Raw genomic sequence first — 20737 nt, forward strand, 5'->3', positions numbered from 1 at the left:
CAGTATGTAGGGTGAAAACTAATTTGGACACAGGGGAAAATGGATTTTAGTGGGGAAGCATGCTTATGAAGAAAAACTGAGTGCAGGTCAGACTTGCAGCAGTGCTTTGTGCTCACAGCCTGTTCTGGGTGTACAGAATCAGCAGTTTTTCTAGGATTGACTTGTTGGATTCTCTGTCTAAATTCTGGTAGAGTTTTCGCCATTGCTGTATTTGAGAGAAACTTGCTTAGCAGGTGTAAACCTGAAGATTGCTTATAATAGAGATTCAAAACTTGTCTATTAAAGCTTCCTTAATAACTTTATGTGCAATTTTCATAATTACTGGGGTAGTTTCTGACTAATTGAGGTGAACTGGAGGCTGTATGAATGCAGTTATTGTGGCTTGTTCTGTACAGAAGGTATTAGCAGTAGATGAACTTCGATGCTGCAGAAGTATCCCTTTAGAACTCTTTGGTTTGGTAATTTGTGTTGAATCCTTCCTTAGTTCTGTGTGTACTGTGCCCCTGGGGGTTGTGTGTCCCTGCCATTTAGGGGGCCCAGCCAAAATCCATTTTGGGCTGCTCAGTTCCCTGAGTTATTTCCTTTGGCTGGACAGAAGGGAAATGGCAGAAGTGCTCCTCGAGCTGATGCTGTGGGACGGGATCAGAAGTGCTGATTTTTGGCAGCAGGTAGCCATTGTCACACTGAGTCAGTGATGGCATCCTCAGGAGGAATGTTTTCTGTTGATAGTTTCATCTTGGTTTTGGTGCTATTTGCCTTCTCTTTTTGAAGCAATGCTCCTCCTGAAAACAATGATCTTGCTTCTCCTCTTTACTATCACAGCTCTTAGTGGAATTCAATTTTCTGTGAGCAGCACTTCCAAATGCAGCTCCTCTGACGAGGCAGGGCGTGTTCACAGAGGCACGATCATTCTCAGAGGAGCCTGGTGGCAGTGGGGTGGGAGAACATCTGTCTGGAGAATGGAACGGCTCCTTTGCTGTGTGCTCACAGCTTGGCAGGGAGCTGAGGGGCTCCTGTGGCTGCAGGGCAAGAGATGCTTGCTGCTCACACCTGAAGCTCAGTTAGTGATGTGCAGGGAGTTGCCATTTAGCAAGGTGTGTGAATTATCACCTAATCCAGCTGGTTTTATGCATGCTCTGCTTTCACAGGGAGGCAGAGCTGTTAAACACAGAGTATTTCACTGCAATAGTCTGGGTAGGCAAATTGTCAGCTATGACAGCTCAGCCTTGGCTGATTTTTCTGGAAATCAATTCTGTGTGCCTGACTCTTTATGTTTTCTTTACAATTTATTTAGAACATGGTGCCACCAGATGATTTTAGGAATCCTGACCTTTTGAAGCAGATCTGGACTGTGAATGAAATGTTTATTCAAAAATTGCTGAGTTTCCCATCTGGAAGACTTCCTGTAGAGATAGCTAAGTAAGTGATGGAGGGACAGGAGTGGTCTTTGGTGATTCTGCTTCTGAATTGAGCATTAGTGGGGCTTTGGACTATTTGTAATTACTGACTTTGGGACGTGCAGAGCTCTTGCTGTGCTTTCATTGTCGTGCTTGTTGAGTAGTTTAGATCCTTGAGACTGTGGCATCTCTGCTCCAGCTTAGATGATTATACAAGATAAATTAAGTATCTAATTGCACATTGAATATTAGCAATACATCTAAAGGAATATGAGAACAACTCGAAGATTATTGCTTCTATTTTAATAAAAGAGTATGCAAAGCAAGACTGGCTGTGATTTGAGCTGTCCTAAGTGTTGAGTCTTGAATGGAAGTTTAATCTAGTATTGCCTAGTCACATTGGAGTCATCCTTTGCACAGTCTAATTCATTAGGGATTAAATACAGGGGTTTTTATTTATTGCAAATGCTGATTTTTAAAAGGAAAACCAAATGTAACATTTCGTGTGACCAATTTCAGTGAAATTGATGGAACGTTCTCCTCTGCTGGGTGCCTGAATGGGAGCTTTTTGGCACTGAGGTAAGTGGTGGGCTTTTGCCAGGTGTTCCTGTGGTGACTGCCTTCCTGGTGTCCCTGGGACACCTTCCCAGGGTTTCCTGTCCCATTCCTGTCTCATTCCTCCATTGAAACTCCTGCTTCTTTCCTGCCCTGTGTTTTGTCAGCTGCCCCAGTGAGGATGGCTCCATGTGAGCCAGCAGAGCTCATCACATTTGTCACCCCTGGGTTGTTGGTAATTCCAGGGCAGTCCCTTGTGTGGGATGGTTCACATCCAAGTCTCTTTGTGAGATTTTCTTGTGTTTAGAGGAGATTTTTTCTGGTTGTTTCTTAGTTGTTTCTAAGGCCATGTAAAACATGGAAGTCTGATATATTTTAAATCCTTAGTCAGTGGGTCTAAAAGTCAAGGGGTTAAAGTCTTGAGGTGCTGAGAACACAGGATTGAGTCTTTCTGGTTTTTCCCTTCCTGCAGCAATGATGATCATTACAAAACCAGTGCTAGATTCTCAGGGGTTGACATGAATGCTGCTAGACTACTCTTCCACAAACTCATACAGCCTGAGCACACTCAGATATCACAACAGGTTTGTGCTGTGTGTTTTCTTCACATTTGGGATTATCTTTCTGGGTTACAGCTCTCCAGAAATACTTCTGTTATGCTTGGTCCAACCGTGTAAATGGATTTATTTACTCAATAATGTATTGACTGCAGATGTGTGAAACTGTGTTTTGTTGAGACAATTAGGTGATACACCAGTGTATTCTATTTTAATATTTACTGTCATTGTCTAAATGTATAATAGTTTTCACTGAAGCTCTTAATTATTGTCTTCTAGATTCGTTTTCATATACATGGGCATTTTGTTTAAAATCTCAATTGTATTAAAATAAACAGAATTTTCTGATGTGCTGTAGGTGGCAGCTAGTTTGGAGAAGAACCTTATTCCCAAATTGACCAGCTCCTTACCAGATGTTGAAGCTCTGAGGCTGTATCTCACTCTACCAGAGTGCCCACTGATGAGTGATGAAAACAATTTCACAACGTTAGCTATTCCTTTTGGAGCAGCTATTCTGAACCTGGAAAAAGCTCCTCTGAAAGTTCTTGGTAAGAAACTGAATTTTTACTCTTAAAACTAAGGATCTGCAGATGAAAATGTACAGAAATTCCATCAGTGAGACCTGGCCTTGGCAGCACCTGCTGTGTATTTACAGTTCCCTGCAATTCCCCAGTGAGAAAGTTAAGGCTCAGCGTTGCTTGGTGTAAGAAAACACTTATTCTGTTGCTTCAGGGTGAGTTAGCAGGCCATCCCTGTGAATTCATGTGCTATTGTAGTTTTTGGACTGATGCCATTTGGGAGGAATTAAGCCATGTAGCTCAGTGTAATTGATATGTGTCTTTGCTCTTTAAAGTGAAAATTATGTGGTCAGACAGCTAACAAGCTCTAAGCAAATTACAGAAGTGTTGCAGAGCAGATGTTAAATTGTCTTGGTTGTGACTGCAGCACCTGTTCTGAGCTTCTGAGGCAGTTGATCTTTTCTTGCTGGTGGTGCCAAGATGTGGTCTTCAAATATGCAGCTGGGAATAGCTCTGGTTTTTTAACTCTACTTCTTTACACTTTCTTGTTGTGCCTCAGCTTAAGGAAATTCAGCCTAAAGAATTGTTTTTGGAATATTTTGCTATTAATTGGTTTATTTTTGAGAGGGTTCTTTCATTTTCCTCAGTTATGCTTTGCCTTGTAATCTCACTTTGGTTTTTTCAGTAGTTTTTGGTGAGAGTAAAGAAAAGCAAACTGACAGTTTTTAGAGCTCTAGATCCTTTTCCATCATTTTCTGTTGCTCTCACTACTGTTCCCTTAAGATTTCAGGTTTTGATCCATCTTTTCTTATCAAATGTTACATTGTGACACTGTCTGGATGAGCAGACTTGAGGGGACTTAGATTTGATGTGTAACAATAGCACATTTGTTGTGCTGCAGCTTTCTTTTCAGAGTCTGCAGTAAGTGATGCTTGTGCTTTCTAGCCAGACATGTTTGTTAGTTAAGAGATAACATAACAGTGTGTGGCAGTGACAAGTACTAAATTTCATGTGTTCACCATGTGTTGACAGAAAATTGGTGGTCTGTGCTTGAGCCTCCCTTGTTCCTCAAGATAGTGGAACTCTACAAGGATGTCGTGGTGCACCTTTTGAAGGTGTGCAAGATGGGCATTCCCCCTTCTGACAGGAGAATACTCACCAATTTCCTCCACACAGCCTTCAGAGTTCTGGAAATCCTGCACAGAGTAAGTTTGTGGTGTTTCTGAGCAGCTCCTGGGCTGCTTGGCTTGGTCAGCATCTCTGTGCTGGGCACTTGGTGGAAGCTAAGTTACTGATCAGTGTGAGGGATCAGAATTGCACCTACAGAAATATCTGTAGCTCTTCCATCTGGACCTATGAATCATTGGGATTCTGGGTTCCAGCCTGACAGGATGATGATGGAATTAACTGGTTTTTGGGAACACAGAGTTACCCAGTCCTTTGCTTCTGTGTGGATTAAAGTGAGAGGGGGGGAAAGGGGTGGCAGCTCTGGGGTATTTTGCAGATATTGAGTATCTGGGGTTTGGAGGGGGATGTGGGAGGTATTTGTGAAAAGTAGGCTTAGATTATCTGAGTATAAAGGCAGGATAAACTTGCTGCTTTGCCAGTTAGCAGTGCTTGGGAAAAGAAGTGTGTATGAGGAAAATGGGGATGCTTCTGGATTAAAATTGTACTGTAGAGACAAGCCTCTGTACAAAGTTACTTTTCCCACATCTCTCTTTTTTTAAGCTTATTGTTTTTAGATGGAAACTGTTCCTCTGCTCACAGGTGATAGTGTCCATATTATAACTAAGACTAAAGTTATTGAATCATAATTCTTTAACCTGTGTGAATACAGGTTATTATTTATTCCCTTGTGCACATGAATGTGTGTACTATCACTGTTCCTCTGAGGTGTTTCAGAGTGGCAGCCCTGTTATGCAATAACTGTAGTGCAGTTCATTGTATTTTCCTTCACTCTTTGATGGGATTTTGAATAGTCCCTGTATCCATGTTTTTAACATTGTTTTTTGCTTTCTTGTAGGCACTGTTGTTTTTCTAGAATTTTTTTGGTAGCTGGGTATCTGTGGCTGACGTATGAAATGCTTGAAAAACATGGAAAAATATCCCTTTGAAAGCTAATAAAAAATAAATTGCACTTTCTTAGGTAAATGAAAGAGGACAAGTTATACAGTATGACAGATTTTACATTCATGAGATACAAGATTTGATAGATATCAGAAATGACTATGCCAACTGGTTCCAGCAGCAGGTGTTGGGAATGGTAAGTTGTGTTGATTTTTATTTGGGTTTTTGTGGGTGTTTTCTTCCCATGTTTTGTGTTTGTTTTATCCCTTTAAAGAAACCCGTAGATTCTCTAAGCCTGGGGATTTTTTTTCATAATTTTTTAATTTTTTTTTCATACAAATACCTTCAGAGATGAGCAGTGCTGAGCAGACTGGTCTCAGGTGCTGACTAAAGAGGAATTGTTGAGAAGGTGTTTTTCTCCTGGGGTGTCATTCCTAGGACTGACACTGCTCAGTATTTGAATCTGTCAGTTAAAATGTGATTCAGAATTGCTCTCACTGAACACTTGCTATGTCAAAAACGTTGGGAATGTAAGAATCCACAGTAGGAAAACATGCAGAATAATCTGCATTGCCACATTAGACAGGTCCAGTCAGTGAGCAGGCTGCAGCTCTCTTGGGTAATGAGTGCAGCAGGAGCTGCAGGGGCAGATAACTGATGGAATTTCCTACTTTGAGTTTAGCAGCCACAACTGAGATAATTAATTCCTGCATCTGTAAACACAGAAGAGTGATAAGTGGGAGCAAATTAATGACTGTGCAGAGAATTAGTGAGTTGGATAGGTTTTTGCACAGTTCCTTGACTTTAGCTTTGAAAGAATATTGTAAGTAATTTAATAAGTTTTCTCTAGCCACCCATATTTTATTATTTTACAACAGTACCAGCAGATGTCATTAATTAATGTGTGGTGGAAGTAAACATTTTAAGTGTGTAATTTTGTGCATCCAAGCAAACATGGTACTTTAGCAGCCCTGTTTTTAAAGACTGATAAACAGGGTGTTGAAAGACAAGCTTGTATTTAATAAATGAATTAGAATGTTTATGGTTAATGTTTATTTCTCAGTAAACCTTCTCTTGGGGGGAAGCAGTAAATAAATATTTTTTGAATTCTACATCAGAGATGAGTAATTAATGCAGACACTAATGCTGCTTTTTCATCTTAATTGTTGCTACCTTTGTGCAAATGCTGTCATAGGATGTCAACCATGGATTAACTGAGGTAAGATTGGATGCAGTCTGATTTCTTTGGAAGAATGTAAGGAAATCAGAAACGTTAAGGATTGTCTGCTGTGTTCTGTTGGGAGTAAAGCTTCAAATTAGCCATGGCTGTAATCTGAAAAAAATCTTGTGGTGTAAAAATATGTAATTGTCTCTATTGCAAATTTGGAACAGCAGTTGGAAAAAAGGGTTACTTCTGTGCCCACTAGCTGCAATAACAGTTCTGAAGTAAAAATGTGCTAAGTGAGAGTGTTGTTTGTGCCTGGCTTGATTGAGTTTTGTTGGGGTTTTTTTTTTGTTTGTTTTTGGCTGAAGTACTAAACAATTAAAAATCTACTTCATGTTCCTTAGATGCTTTGGTTCTGCATTGATAATAAGTCAGGGTTGAGTTCTCTTTCCAGTAAAATAGATCTATTAAATGAGTGCTACTGTGGTTTTTTTAACCAGGATTGTGGCTTTTGAATGAGCTGAGCTATGACATGGTTCTTCTCATTGCAGTTAACAGAGGTTCCTGTTATAATTTGCACATACCCATTTGTATTTGATGCCCAGGCAAAGACAACTCTCTTGCAAACAGATGCAATCATACAGATGCAGGTAGGAGGCTCTGTTTTTAATGGTTCAGATTCATTCTTTTTTTTTCCCTGAGTTGGGGACCCTGGGGGTTCCTGTTGTATTTTTTTGTTTGACTGGTTGGTGGTGTTGTTTGGGTTTGTTTTTTTTTTTTTTGTGGTTTGTTTGTTTGGTTTTTTGTTTGTTTGTGGGTTTTTGTTGGTTTTTGTTTGTGTTTTTTGTCGTTGGCTTTTTGTGGTGTTGTTTTTTTTAACTCTGTGCTATTTCTCCCCCCTAAAAATCAAGGATCTAGTTTTAGTCTCAGGGTGTGCACACAATAGAGGGTAGTGGGGTTGGGATCACATTGAAATTAGACTGTTTTGTACTTGCCATACATTTCCAAGGAACTTCTTTTCCTTTCAGTAGTGAGATTGGTTTTTTTATGTGTTATCAACCCACAGTATAGGTACAAAAACCCCAAACCCACAACCCAAACAAAGCAACAAACATAAAACCCCCAGCAGCTCCCACAACCAGGGAACAGCCCCACCTCCCATATGAGCAGACTTGGAATATTACCTTGGTCATTGATCTGACTCTGAAAATAACCAGATGATGGAGGTCATGCTCAGGTAATGGGCTCGTGTAGGAAAATATTACCTTGCTAATTAATAATAAATGTCCTTTATGTGCCTTTAAAAATGGATGTGCACAGTCAGTAACCAACATTTGATGGATTCAGGGAAATGTTCACATTGAATGTTTCTATTAATAATATTAAATAGCATTAAAACACACAAACTCTCAAGAGTTCTCTGTCGTATTCAGAACATTTGCAACAGCATTTTCTTTTTCAAACAATTTTAATACAGAAATTATCATGCAAGTTAAATGAATTGCTTTTCATGCTGTGAGTTAGTTTTTAATGTATGTTTGGTTTCATGCCACATTTATATTAAACAGCTTACTCTTCATTAGATGGAATGCAGGATCTTTTTGCTTCCTTTTGTTATCCAAGGTATTATGACTGGAATGTTAAAACCTGAGTTCTTACACTTCCCTGAGAGCAATAGGTAAAGGAAAAATATTTCCTAAAGTCAAATACTCGCTGAGATAAAAGGAATGCAGAGAAAAGTTGGGCGAATTCAGTAGTTATTGCCGTCTGCATTCTGCAGACAAGACTGCTGGCCAGGTGGTCCTGACAGGAGCTTTTCACTTTGTTTTCCTGCAGATGGCTGTGGATCAGGCCCACAGGCAGAATCTGTCTTCTCTCTTCCTGCCAGTGTTTGAGTCTGTGAACCCCTGCCTGATAGTGATGGTGCGGAGGGACAACATCGTGGGCGACGCCGTGGAGGTGCTCCGGAAAACAAAGAACGTGGACTACAAGAAGCCCCTCAAGGTATCCCAGGACACTGCTCAGGGGGCTGCAGGATGCTTTGGGGCATCTTTGGACACTCTGTCTGCAGTGCAGTGCTCACTGGGGTGTGTGTTTCAGGTCATTTTTGTAGGGGAGGAAGCCGTCGATGCTGGAGGCGTTCGCAAAGAGTTTTTCTTGCTCATCATGAGGGAGTTGCTAGATCCCAAGTATGGAATGTTCAGGTACTACGAGGAGTCCAGGCTGATCTGGTTCTCTGATAAGGTAGGCTGTGGTCTGTATTCACTCATTTTAATTTACAGGATTTATATTAATAATATATAAACATTGTAGTTGGTGGCGGTTTTATTTCATGAGTAGGAGCTGAAGCAAGTATTCTCAAAAAAGTTAAATTTCTTTGGCCATTGTTAGATCAAAACTTCCCTCCTTCCTTGTTTACTCCTTACTGGTTGTCCCCAAGCCCTCCAGATTTTTAGGAAGAAGTAACCAGAACAAACTGATTCCAAGGGCAGGGTCAGGAAGTCAGGGTGCAGAGACAAATTCTGGGGGTGGCCTGTTGAACAGGGCTCCCTGTGTGCACTTGCATTTATGGGTGATGGGTGCTCATGGAGTTGTACTTTATTGGAAGCTTTGATCCCTGACTTTTAATTCATTTTCAAAGAACACTGACTGGGGTGGCTGGATCCCAAATACCTGAATATTTACATTCCCACAGTCGTGCTTAAAGCCTTGGTAATTAATTCTGAGGGTTTCAATAGTGAACTCCTCCCTCTTCCTCCCCAGAATAATTTGTTTTAAAATTGACATCTTAAATCACTGAGCAGTGCAATAGGAAGTGACTGACAAAAGCAGAACCTTAGTGCAGTCTGGGTCCCCTGTAACACAGGATATGTTGCAGCTCAGCCTTTTTGATTTTAACTAGAAAGGATTCTGTTCCCTTGGATTTCAGTCTCAGCTGGTTAAACTTTATTCTGTTTTCCTTGGTACTTACAGATACATACATATTTAAAGAAAATATTAATTAAATTCACTCAGATTATACTGTACTGTACATTTCTTCCTGCACTCTGCAAGGTTAAAATAACTTCTTTATTTTAAACCATTTTGTCTGTTTTCTGTTCTTAGACCTTTGAAGACAGTGACTTGTTTCATTTGATTGGTGTTGTCTGTGGGCTAGCAATATATAATTTTACTATTGTAGACCTTCATTTTCCTCTGGCTTTGTACAAAAAGCTATTGAATCAGAAACCATCCCTGGATGACTTAAAAGAATTGATGCCAGATGTTGGCAGGTAAGCAAGAAAGAAAAACGGGTGTTGGTAGAAATTAATTTTGAAATCAGCATTTTCCTCTAGGAACATTGCATTTCCTTTCCACAGTCACTGGGAAAACAGCTCAGAGTAAATTGCAGCCACTGTGTCATTTGGTGTAAATGTAATAAACACCTGTGTCCCAGTGCCTGGTGTTAGTGATTGTCTCTTCTGTTTTATGATCCTACAGGAATTTTAGGGGGAAAAAAAACCCTTGAAATTCAAACCCCTCGAGCTTTAGCCACTAATTTTATAAGCCTAAATGTGAACATAGTTTCATTCCTAAATTAAATCCATCAAGGAAATATTTTTGCTTATTTCAGGAACAAATGCATGCTAAATATTTACTTTTGACCAGGGATTTGAATAGGACTGACTAGCAGGTAGGAGGCTCAAATGAACAGAAGAGGCTGCTTGCTTGCCTCAGTGTTGTGGATGGCAAAGTTTTCATAGATTCAAGGAGAAATCAAAGGTGTTAATGGAAGAGCCAGCCAGTGGTTTTTAATTACCACGTGCCTCTGCTTTGGGAACCCCTTAGCTGAAGTCTTAGGGCAGGAATGTTCTCTCTTCACCCCATGGGATAACCAAAATGAAATGATTGCTTGGAATTTCCCAGCACTACACAAGTTGCAAGTCAGTAAGATAATGAATGAAATAACAGTAGAAAGATACTTTTAAAATTTGAATTATCAAAGCATAAAGAACACTTCAAAATAAATTCATTTTTCTTTCCCCTGGTGCAAGTATTTTGTAACTTATTTTGCAGGGGAATGCAACAGCTACTGGACTATCCAGAGGATGACATAGAAGAAGCATTTTGTCTTAATTTTACTGTAAGTTTTCTGTAGTGTTTGAAGTATGTCTTGCCAAGCTCACACCATCTATTTTAATTGCCTCTGATGGAGTGTTTGAACAAAAGCATCAGCAGCTGATTCCCATGGGGTTTAGCTCCTGTGCCTGCCATTCATGTTGCTGTTCACTAAGTGTTGGGAAGAAGTGTTTATGCCATAAATAAGATTTGCACAATTTTTGTTTGTTTCAAATAGATCACTGTGGAAAACTTTGGTACAACAGAAATTAAGGAGCTTGTTCCTAAAGGTGCTGACATTCCTGTAGTCAAACAAAATAGGTGAGTTGTGTGGGTTGATGTTGTTACTGGGCTGCTGTGAATGCCCTTTGCTGGGCTCTGACACTGCTGTGGGAGGCAAAGCTGCTCTGGCTGTTTTCCCAAGCTCTTCTCTGCTGTTGTCCTGTGTTGACACACACAGGCTGTGCCCCATCCCTGGGGGTGGACAGGGCTTGGACCAGCCTGCTCTGCTTGAAGATGTCCCTGCCCGTGGCAGGAGGCTGGACTGGATCTCCAGAGGTCACCTTCAAGCCCAGTTATAAGATTTTATAAGATTAAAAATGTTGGAGGTGCTGGTGATGCCTTGGAGTGCCTGCCTAGGCCAGAGGCTAGACAAAGTTAGGGGAATAATGTGGGTATTTATTCAAGGCCTGGGCAGCCAGAAGCCTTCCAGAGGCTGCACCCAAGCTGGACAATGGTCACCAGTTTTTCAGACAGAGATCAGTTTGGTCTGTTTGCACCTGAGGGGTTAAAGCTCCAATTGCAGCCTCAGGCAATGAAGTCACGTTCCCCCAGTTTGCTGCCCCCCAGCTCACTGTTGTTTGTACTTTTTGGGGCCTGAGGCTGTCTTTGGGTCACAGGCCCAGAGGGATTGTTTTGTCTAAATAAATGTGAAGGGAGTTCACTAACACTGTGTATGGAGTTCAGAGTTGTGCACTAATGCAGTGCAGGATGTGAAAAAATAAAAGCTGAAGTCTTAAGGCATCACTGCAGGAAGCTGCATATCACTGAAATTCAGTAATGATGAGAACTCTGACTTGAGGGCCATTATTACAACTCCTCATTCATACATGAGTATGATTTCAGTGCAGTCTTCCCTTTGTGGAGTAGATAACATTAAATAAGTTAATCCAGTGTTGTTGTCAGAAGAGGAGTCACAGGAGGGTTTTTTCCTCAGTCAAGGATTCTGTAACTTTTATTTATAAAAACAGTCTTCCCTGCCCTTTGTTCCCTTTCTGCTCCTGGAAGATAGGCAGAACATACCTGCTGGTGCTTTTGTCCCCTTTTTGCAGAATTTTCCAGTCCGTTCTTTGATCTTTATCAATTCTCTGTGCTTGTACTTCTCCCAGGCTAAAGGGAGAATTGAATGGAAAGAATTGAATGGAATTGAATGCACAGGGAAAACACTGCAGCTCTGCAGTTCTCTGGTGTAGGTTTGATGTTCTGTCACTAAGAGACTGTAAAATTGAGTTATGGGAAGCGTTTCAAGGTGCCTATGGAATGCCTGCTGCATTGCTACCACACATTGTCTTGCAGTAATGAAGAATTCCTCTTTCTCAAGCTCTAAATATTCCCTGATGCTTCAGTTAATTTTATAATATAAATTAGTTTATCACTGTGACTTTTCCCTGGAGCATCCTTGCCCTGTTAGTGTTACACAAGTTACCTGCCCTCCATGGATAAGGGGAGCAGTGTGGATCTCCACTTTGGTCATCTCCAGCATTTTCAGTGCAGCAGCTGCAGTAAACACATCATCTAAATGTGTTTGTATGAGTCTGTAAACTGCTGGTGATGCTGCTCAGGGGCTGGGGGTGGTGTTGGAATGCATTCTGTCTCTGCACAGTGAACATGTGTTGGTGGGATGGCTGTAATGTGCAGCTGAGGGCACTGCCAGTGCAGAAACCAAACACTGTGCACTGGCATTGATTCAGAAATCACCATAAATGCTGTATCACACCAAGGAGTTTCAGATCTCCCTTCAGTGCTGCTGGAGATGTTTCCAGCAGGATCTGAGAACTCCTTGTACCAGCACAGATAACAGGCCATCTGTTCCTCACTATCCCAGCTCCTTGGCACTGGTCTTTTTGCTGTGCAAGACTCAAATGTCCTTTTGAAGTCGATTTGCATTTTTAGTGCAAATATGGTAGTCTTTTTAATTTAAAAAAATGGAGCAGGGAGTTTGATTAGTGGCTTTCAGGACACTCCCTGGAATTCAGGCCTTCCAGCTTGTTGCCACTGAGTCCAGTTCACTGCAGTGCACACAAGGGAGGTGTTTGTAGTGCCTGAGGTATATAACATTAAATGTTCCTGCTTTTGTGTTGCAGACTGCCTTTGGGGGTGTGTTGGGAAATACATTCATGTGCCATTTTATCTTCACTGTGGTTGTTACATAAAGCAGGCAATACAATGTGTTGGGCTCCTGGTTGCTTCATTGTCTGTTCTGTACAGAAATGGCCACTGGTTTACTGGTAAAAGGATGACCTGTACTGCTTCCTCTTGATTTCCTTAACATAATTTTTCTTTCTCTTTGTACAGGCAAGATTTTGTAGATGCGTATGTGGATTACATCTTCAATACATCTGTGGCTTCCCTATACAGTGCATTCCATGAAGGCTTCCACAAAGTGTGTGGAGGCAAAGTTCTTCAGCTCTTCCAGCCCAGTGAGCTGCAGGCAATGGTGATTGGGAACACAAATTATGACTGGAAGGAGCTGGAGAAGGTAAGAACCAGAGTTAGCTTTTGCTTTTGTATAATTCTAATTTCAGTGTGCAAAAGCACAGCTAGGTGTCCTCTTGAGCTCTGTTTTAATTAATGTGATTCCTGTTATTTATTGACACCTTAAAACATCAATGAATGAAGATCCTAAAATATTATTTACCTTCCTGCTTTAACTGTTTCCATCTAATTTCTGAAGGAAATCAGACTTAGAGGAGAGGCAGAAAAATCCACAGAACCCTGAGGCAACTATACAATCTTTCATATTAGACATGAGAAAGCGAAGTGATTGCACACAGTTATTAAAAGTAAATATTCTCGATTGTCAGAGCTCAGTGAGACTTGGTCTCTGTTGGGATTGCAGTACAGGCATCTGTCCCTGTATTGAATTCAGAGTGAGCAGCTGAAGGAAATGGAGGGAGAAAAGTTGTAGTAGTGTGTCACTTGCTGTGTGCCTGCACACAAACTGCATTCATTCTGCCAGCTTATCCAGCTGTTCTGTGAGCAAGCAGTAACCCCATTTCCTGCTCATTTTAGAACACAGAATACAAAGGAGAATACTGGGCAGACCATCCTACAATTAAAATATTCTGGGAGGTTTTTCACGAGTTGTCTTTGGAGAAGAAGAAGCAGTTCTTGTGTAAGTATTGGAAATTATTTCACAGAAGTTTCTAACTGAGCAGGATCACTGGGATTTCAGGCTCTTGCTGTACGAGGGCAGGTGTAAGTATTTGTAATGATGTGATTAACTATTTGGGAAAAAAAAGCACGATAGAAAAAATTGATTGTGAGCTTGTCTCTGATTTTCTTGGGGGTGTCCTGAGTCATTCTGGGTGATGGGTAGTTACAGATCACAGTAGCTCAGAACAGCATTAAAAAAAAGAAAAGCCAACGCCCCAAAACACCAACAACCTCATCTGCTGGTGGCATTTATTTGGTAACTAGGATATCTTTTCCTGTGCTTTGACATATAGTCCACATCCTCCAGGTTTTTCACTGCACAGAGATGGAAATTTGGAGTAGTAACTGATTGTGAATCTGTCAAGGTACTGATATAAGTGGTAATGTACAGGTGATAAAGTAATCAAAGCTTGTTGTGAGTGAGGATTTGCTTGGAATCGATCACAGATTAGTTTCCAGTTCAGATAAATTACCGAACAAACTAATTGTGTTTACAAGATTCTTGGAAATGCTCAGTAAAGATGCAGCCAGTGGATTTTAAGTTAGAAGGTTCTCTTGCATGAAAAACTTTATAGTATTTGAAGGATTGTTTGGTTTCATATGCTAAAATGAAATACTTTCCTTTATGGATCACTTGTTGTGTTACAGTTATGAGCTCAGATGTAGAGGGTAGAGACAGGGTGGAGTCATTATTCCCTGTTTCCCAGAGTTCAGAGAATGCTGGTGTGAAAAGCTGGCCATTGCTGGAATGATGACAAAAGGCCAGCAATGATTAGAGCAGCATAAGTGACACAGACAGTCTTCAGCTCGATATTACAAGGCTCTGTTTTTCCTTGGCAGTGTTTCTGACAGGCAGCGATCGGATCCCCATCCTCGGAATGAAGTGTCTGAAACTGGTCATCCAGCCAACAGGAGGGGGAGAAGATTACCTGCCCGTAGCTCACACTTGCTTTAATCTTCTTGATCTTCCAAAATACACTGATAAAGAAACCCTGAAGTCTAAGTTGATCCAGGCTATAGACCACTATGAAGGTTTCAGTTTAGTATAACTTGAGCAATGAAAGTTCCGTGTACCGTGGGATCATTGAGTTTTCGTGTCTTTCTTGTGGTGGTAAATTCAGTGGATTAAGTGATGCAGTTGATAATATAACTGATTATTTGCAAAAAATGTTCAGTGGTATGGATATTCATGAGAGCCAAAAAAATCATTTCCAAAACTGAGGAGCTGTCTTAATACATATACCTTCCTGTACAGAGCCATGTGGATTTTGCCATCTTACAATAAAAATGAGAGTATTGTGAATGGGAGTCAAGTTTCACTAACAAGAATTAACATTTCACCTTAAGCAAACAATTTGGCGTGTGAGTGCATGAGAGACTTGCTTCAGTTTTTCAAATCACTTAGTAAGAACATTTAACTTCTTCCCTGATAAATTCACTTGGTACCTTTTCATTTTGTAAATAATAAATTTTTGTGATAAAATAGTTCTGTTCCAATACCAGTATGGTTTCTATTGCTTGTAATTGAATATGAGCTTATTTTATGGCTTTTAACAAAAAAAAAAAAAAAAAAAAGTAATTACTCTGATTTCTGAAGATATCTATTTTTCTGGTTTGTTTTAAGAACCTTAATGAAAGTGATTGTTCAAGAGACATTCATCCTCACAATGTACAATCCATGAAGCAGTCACTTAGTGCCGATACAAAACCGCAGCCAATGGCATTTTTAATCTGTGGATGGACAAGCTGACTTGAGACACTGCTTTCTTTTTAAGGACTGATTCTGTAATTAAGTGGACACAGTTATAAAAGAGGTTAACTCATTATTTGAAACCTCTGCGGTCATGTGTCAAGAATACAGCTGAAAAGAAAAAGGTGCACCAGCCAATTGTTGCTGTCAAGAGGTTAAAACGTTTATTTTTAAATGCTGAAAGCGTAGTTTATGGTTTCTAATAGAATTTTCACTTTTTTCCAGATAAATGCATTTGAAATAACCTTTAACACCCCTCTCCCTTTTTTCTTAAGATTTTATTTTTAGTATAATTGCCCTGAGACGATTGTGCTTAGCTGGACACTTTTGGATTTGACTTTTCCTTCTCTGGTTAAATTCCAGATTTTGTGGTGTTAATGCATATGTGACTTGCAGCTGTGAAACAAATATTTATTTTTTTTAGATTTTTAAATGCAGTGAAAAAATTCAAGCTATAATAAAAGACTTGAATGAAAACCTTTGTTGGTTGATGTGTACGGATGCTTGCAGCAAGCAGAGTTCTTCAGCTGGAGAGGAACTTCAGTGCATTAAACTGGAGAGTACAACTAGGAAAAGCAGGGAAATGCAGTCATTGCAATAAGCTATATAACATCCAGTTTCTGTGCTGGCAGTACATATTGATATAATACAAAGAAAAAGGTCAGTACAGTTAAAATCAGTGTTTTTCCTTAACACTGTTTTTTACAGCTTTCTCGCACAGTGTAACCTCTTAGTAATTTCTTTGTATGCAGCCCATAGTCCATCTTTTCCAACTTTTGTTACCTGGCTTGGAAATCCTCCCTCTTGGAAAAAACAAGAAACCAGCAAATACTAAAGCAGCTTAATCTCATTGTACATGGAAGAAAGAAAAGGAGAGAAGAAAGAGGAAAAAAGGGTATTATGCAGTCATTTTACCAGGTAATACCAAACCACCAAAAGTTAGATATTCAGAAGTTAGGAAGTGGCTAATGTAAATTATATTCTTCCTTTCTCCCCTGTGTATTATTGCATGTGCAAGTGCTAGGTTTTTCCCATGGGAGCCTTGTTTCCTTTGCTGCTGGTGTTGGCTCAGTAAGAAGGGCTTTCTGTGCAGTTGTGATTTAGTCCATATCATGCAAATCCAGTGGTACATGTACGTGTTTCATTTCCCTGTGGGATATTCTCTGGCTTTTGCTGTATTGGATTTCTAGTCAATGTCAATGTTAACTAAGTTAATGTTAACAAAGTTAACTAAGGAACCTCATTCTGTAAGTGAGGGCTCAATGGCAGAATCCAAGCTGTAATTCACTTGCCCAATTTAGGATGCACTAAACATCATAGATGTCCTTCGTTTTTGATGTGCAGTTCTTGCTGACTAAACTGCTGTGCCAGGTGCTTCATGTAGCTGCAAAACTTTCTCCATCATGAGGCAGACACATTCCTTAGTCTCTTGGAACATGAGTGGACATGAGTTTGGGAGGAGGGTGGTGGTGCTGGAATGGTTGATTTAACCTCAGAGCCCACTGGCAGAGCAAGGCTGGAGCCACTTCCCTCAGGACAGCACTCACCTGAGATTTCTCTGGTTTGACTCACTTCGCAACATGTAAGAAAGGGGGGAAACCCCATTTTGTGTGTAGCTGAAATAGCCATGATGTTAGTGAAGAAAGCTTAGAGCTTTCCTTTTCCTCAGACCTTCAGTTGCTCAGGAAACCTTGGGTACCTCTGCTAAAAGGGTAACACAAACTGGGGAATGGCAGCAGTTTGGGATTCGGGGGAGCATTTTACAATAATTTATTTTAAAGTATTTTTATTTGATGATTAGATTAGCATTTGATAAAGATTCAGAATTCTCAGTGGAGAAGAGCAGTTGCATGTCAGACTCGCCATCATGACTGCTGAGGGAGATTTGCTGTTGCCAGAGCAGTGCAGCCATGGCCTGCATTCCACGTGAGTGCAGGGATGGAGGCTGAGTTTGCCTGGCAGAATCCCCAGGCTTTTTGAGCTACAGGCACAGCAGATGTGTGTCCCTCATTTTCCAGGGCCAAGGTAAGAACCCAGTGCAGAGCTGTTAAAGCAGTGAGCCCTGCTTCAGCACAATGGTTTGTGTCCTTTGGCACTTTGTGGGAGTTGCTGTTAATGAGGCTGTTACTCATCACAGAGCTTTGAGCTATGGTGTTCCCTTTAAGAATGTTTATAAACAACTCTGAAGAGGGTTTTAATTCATTGCACTGCTCTCTGCTGCAATAAACTTGATAATAAATGAAGCTTCATGTAATCAAATGTAAATCACTGTAAAAGAGAGCTCCTTAAAGGCACATGAGGTTCTGCTGCTAAGATAAATGTAGATAAAAGGTTTCATTTAATAGTACAGTTTTCAGCTCTGGTAGAGAGTTGAAACCTTCAAGAGTGGCTGTGTTGACTTTCTGTGAGCAGCCAGAACTATGTACTTGTGTATCCTGTGAGGAGTTGCCTTACTCAGTTTTTGAAGGGGAGAAGATAAAAGAGGAAAAACAAAATACTTGTTTCCCCTGACAAGAGTCAGGGTCCCATTGCTTACTAGGTGGGTATTTCTAACTTGCCAGGGCAGAGTGGGGTTTGGCTGCACTAATAGCAGCCTGCTGGTTTGGTCCTTCAGTCTGCTGTTGGTGTTGGTCAGGTCTGGAGCAATGGCTTCAGTACCCCCAGCTAGACATTGAAAGGTGCAGAGCATCTTCTGTCACTGGCTGTCTCCAGATCAATGCAGCTCCTTAGAGCCCCAGGAAATGCCTTTGGGTGTTTGCCTGCTCTGCATGCACAGTTAATCCATGGAGGAGCTCCACCAGGCAGCATTCCTGACTGAGTCCTCAGGTTTTTTATTTTCCTGGGGAAGGGATCCAGTTTGTGCCTATACACAGAATTTTTCTCTGTGGTATTACCTCTTACACTGAGTGCCTTTCTGTGGGAATGCTGAAACTTGGTAGCTGCAAACCTTTGCCTGTCCCTGCTGCAAAGTGCTGGATGAGGAAGATGTGTCACCTTCTCACCACAGGGCAGCTGGGGCTGGGCAGCATTGGCCATGGCAGGCACAGAACTGTGCTGAAATGCCTCATCCCCAGCCCTGCTGGTCTGAACAGCCTGAGCTCCTGGGTTTGCACATAGCTATTGACTCTGCAAAACAGCAAAATCCGGTGTGGCAGGTGCCAGGGTGCCATCACAGCCCCCTTACATTAGCCAGGACAGCACTTGGCATCATTGTTTTTCTCCAGCCAAAGGCACATCAGTTTCAGATTAGGAAAATGAGGTTTGGGAATCTCATTCCACATAGGAAGTACCAAATTAGTAACTTCAGAGTAGCTGGAGTGTGCAGTGCTGGTGGGGACCTTGATGTCGCCAGTGCTCCAGGCTGGTTTTGGCAGCAGGTGATGGATCCTCACCTGTGCAGTGAATGTCTGCAGGTGCTCAGTGCCTCCCTCCGTGAGCCTCATGGCAGCAGGAGACAAAGGATGGGTGTTACACAGAGAGTTCACTTTGAGTGGAGGGCACAAGTCAGGGTTCCTTCCCTTTTCCAAGCATGTCTGGGGGGAGGAACACACTTGGCAGACTGCAGCTGCACCAGCTTCCCGTGGGAGTTGTAGCTGCCATCAGTGTAAATTTTGGTGGCCTGACCCTGCCCAGAGGCTCTGTGGGAGCCCCTGCCAGCAGAGTTTGAGGACTCTGGGTGCAGCATCTCCAGGCTCTGGGGCTGTGCAGCGTCAGGGGATCCTGACCAGGTGCCACTGTGACATCAGGAGCAAGCAGAGGGGAAGGTAGCTGAGATCAGGAAGCCCTGCAGTGTCTTTAGAGGAGGAGGTGGCTGGAATAGCCCTGCAGGCTGAGGTGTGAGTGCAGAGGTCAGGCCCTGCAGGGATTTCTGCCAGTGCCCAGCAGGGAATGCTCGGTTTTAGTCTGGAGCAGGAGGGTGGTGGTGCCCCACAGGGCCCAAAGCCAGTTCTCCATAGCATTCAGCACCCCTGGGTGGTCTCTGGAACCCAGGGTTTGGAGCTTCTCTAGGATCCAGGCTCCCTCCTGCTGGGGAAAGGAAGGAGGGTCCCCCCCAGCCCAGGCTTGGACTTGGGAGCAGGGTTCTGCCACTGGAAAGGGTGGTGGATAATAATTGTACAGAGTTAAAAAACCCACGGCCAGACAACTAAATCCCACCCAAAGGTGTTTGTGTTTTGTTTCTAAGGACTCCCAGTTTGTGTTTCTTTGTGGCTTTCAGGATAACCGAGTGTGTAGTTGGTGCATTTGCTTTGTGCAGGGCTCTGTCCCGGGTGATCCTGGTGCAGGAGCTGCTCCCAGGGAGCCTGGGCTGCTCTCCAGGGCACATGGGGTTTGTAGGGAAACAGAGTTTATCTGCTCTGTGAGGGTAAAAACAACCATTAATCATTAATATTGTTATTTTCCTACTGAGTCCTAGTCTGTGCATTCTTGGAACTGCCCAGCAGAGTAACCCAGGGTACAACTCCATGACTCCTCAAGGATTTACAGCTAGCTTGGTGCACCATTGTCACCTAGACATGGCCAGTTGTTTTAGCCTGAATCCAGCCTTTTGCACGGGGTTTTATTCTCCAGTCACTTTGTAGAGAAGTGTATTATGCAAAGAAATGCAGCTGCTTTTCAGTTTGGCTGTTCTGGTTCAGTATTTAAGCACAGATTACTGAGCTTGAGGAACTCCCCTGGGTCTTCTTTTCTCACTTTTTTCCAGTTTGATTCTGGATGCTGGTTTCACTAGAATGTTGTGCTCCTGTAGCCCCTCCTAAATGGATGTTGTCTGTCCCTTTGTTGTTAGGCATTTTAAAATATTACATATTTTCCATAATCAGAAACACTAATTAAAAATGTACTGAATTCAAGCCAGATCCAAATAAAATACATAGCCTTTAAGAAGAAATTATGAGAAAATGTTTAAATATGTGCTTCTTTAAATACTTTTGCAAGGTCATTATTGTCTAATGTACCTGAATAGGCTGGAAGGTGGCTGGGGAATGGCAAACAAATGCTTGTACTTTGCTTTTTTTTCAGGGCATCTATTCAATATGAATAACAAGGGCTAAGATGCTTTCATAGGGTAGTTGTGTAAATTATCAGGAAAAATAAGTGATCTCCTTTTTTGAGATGGTACAAATTACAGCTGGACCTGGACATGCTCTGCCACGCTTTCATGCAAGGAATAACACAAAGCTGTGACAGCAAATGTT

The 20737-nt window shown here is 41.6% G+C and overlaps 1 protein-coding gene across 2 annotated transcripts in view; it reads left to right on the forward strand.

The window, feature by feature from the left end:
- Positions 1 to 16023, forward strand: part of HERC4 (HECT and RLD domain containing E3 ubiquitin protein ligase 4) — a 29651-nt gene extending 13628 nt beyond the window's left edge. For both annotated transcript variants that reach the window (XM_058029129.1, XM_058029130.1), the window contains exons 11-26: positions 1295 to 1419; positions 1917 to 1976; positions 2425 to 2536; positions 2868 to 3057; positions 4060 to 4232; positions 5174 to 5290; positions 6290 to 6313; positions 6811 to 6909; positions 8096 to 8263; positions 8360 to 8503; positions 9365 to 9531; positions 10316 to 10382; positions 10596 to 10678; positions 12932 to 13115; positions 13649 to 13751; positions 14633 to 16023. In XM_058029129.1, the coding sequence (XP_057885112.1) occupies positions 1295 to 1419; positions 1917 to 1976; positions 2425 to 2536; positions 2868 to 3057; positions 4060 to 4232; positions 5174 to 5290; positions 6290 to 6313; positions 6811 to 6909; positions 8096 to 8263; positions 8360 to 8503; positions 9365 to 9531; positions 10316 to 10382; positions 10596 to 10678; positions 12932 to 13115; positions 13649 to 13751; positions 14633 to 14841 (2025 nt within the window). In that variant the 3' untranslated portion in view covers positions 14842 to 16023. The remainder of the gene's footprint in view (positions 1 to 1294; positions 1420 to 1916; positions 1977 to 2424; positions 2537 to 2867; positions 3058 to 4059; positions 4233 to 5173; positions 5291 to 6289; positions 6314 to 6810; positions 6910 to 8095; positions 8264 to 8359; positions 8504 to 9364; positions 9532 to 10315; positions 10383 to 10595; positions 10679 to 12931; positions 13116 to 13648; positions 13752 to 14632) is intronic.
- Positions 16024 to 20737: the final 4714 nt, after the last annotated feature.

Source organism: Melospiza georgiana, chromosome 8, assembly GCF_028018845.1.
Source record: "Melospiza georgiana isolate bMelGeo1 chromosome 8, bMelGeo1.pri, whole genome shotgun sequence".
Lineage (NCBI taxonomy): Eukaryota > Metazoa > Chordata > Aves > Passeriformes > Passerellidae > Melospiza > Melospiza georgiana.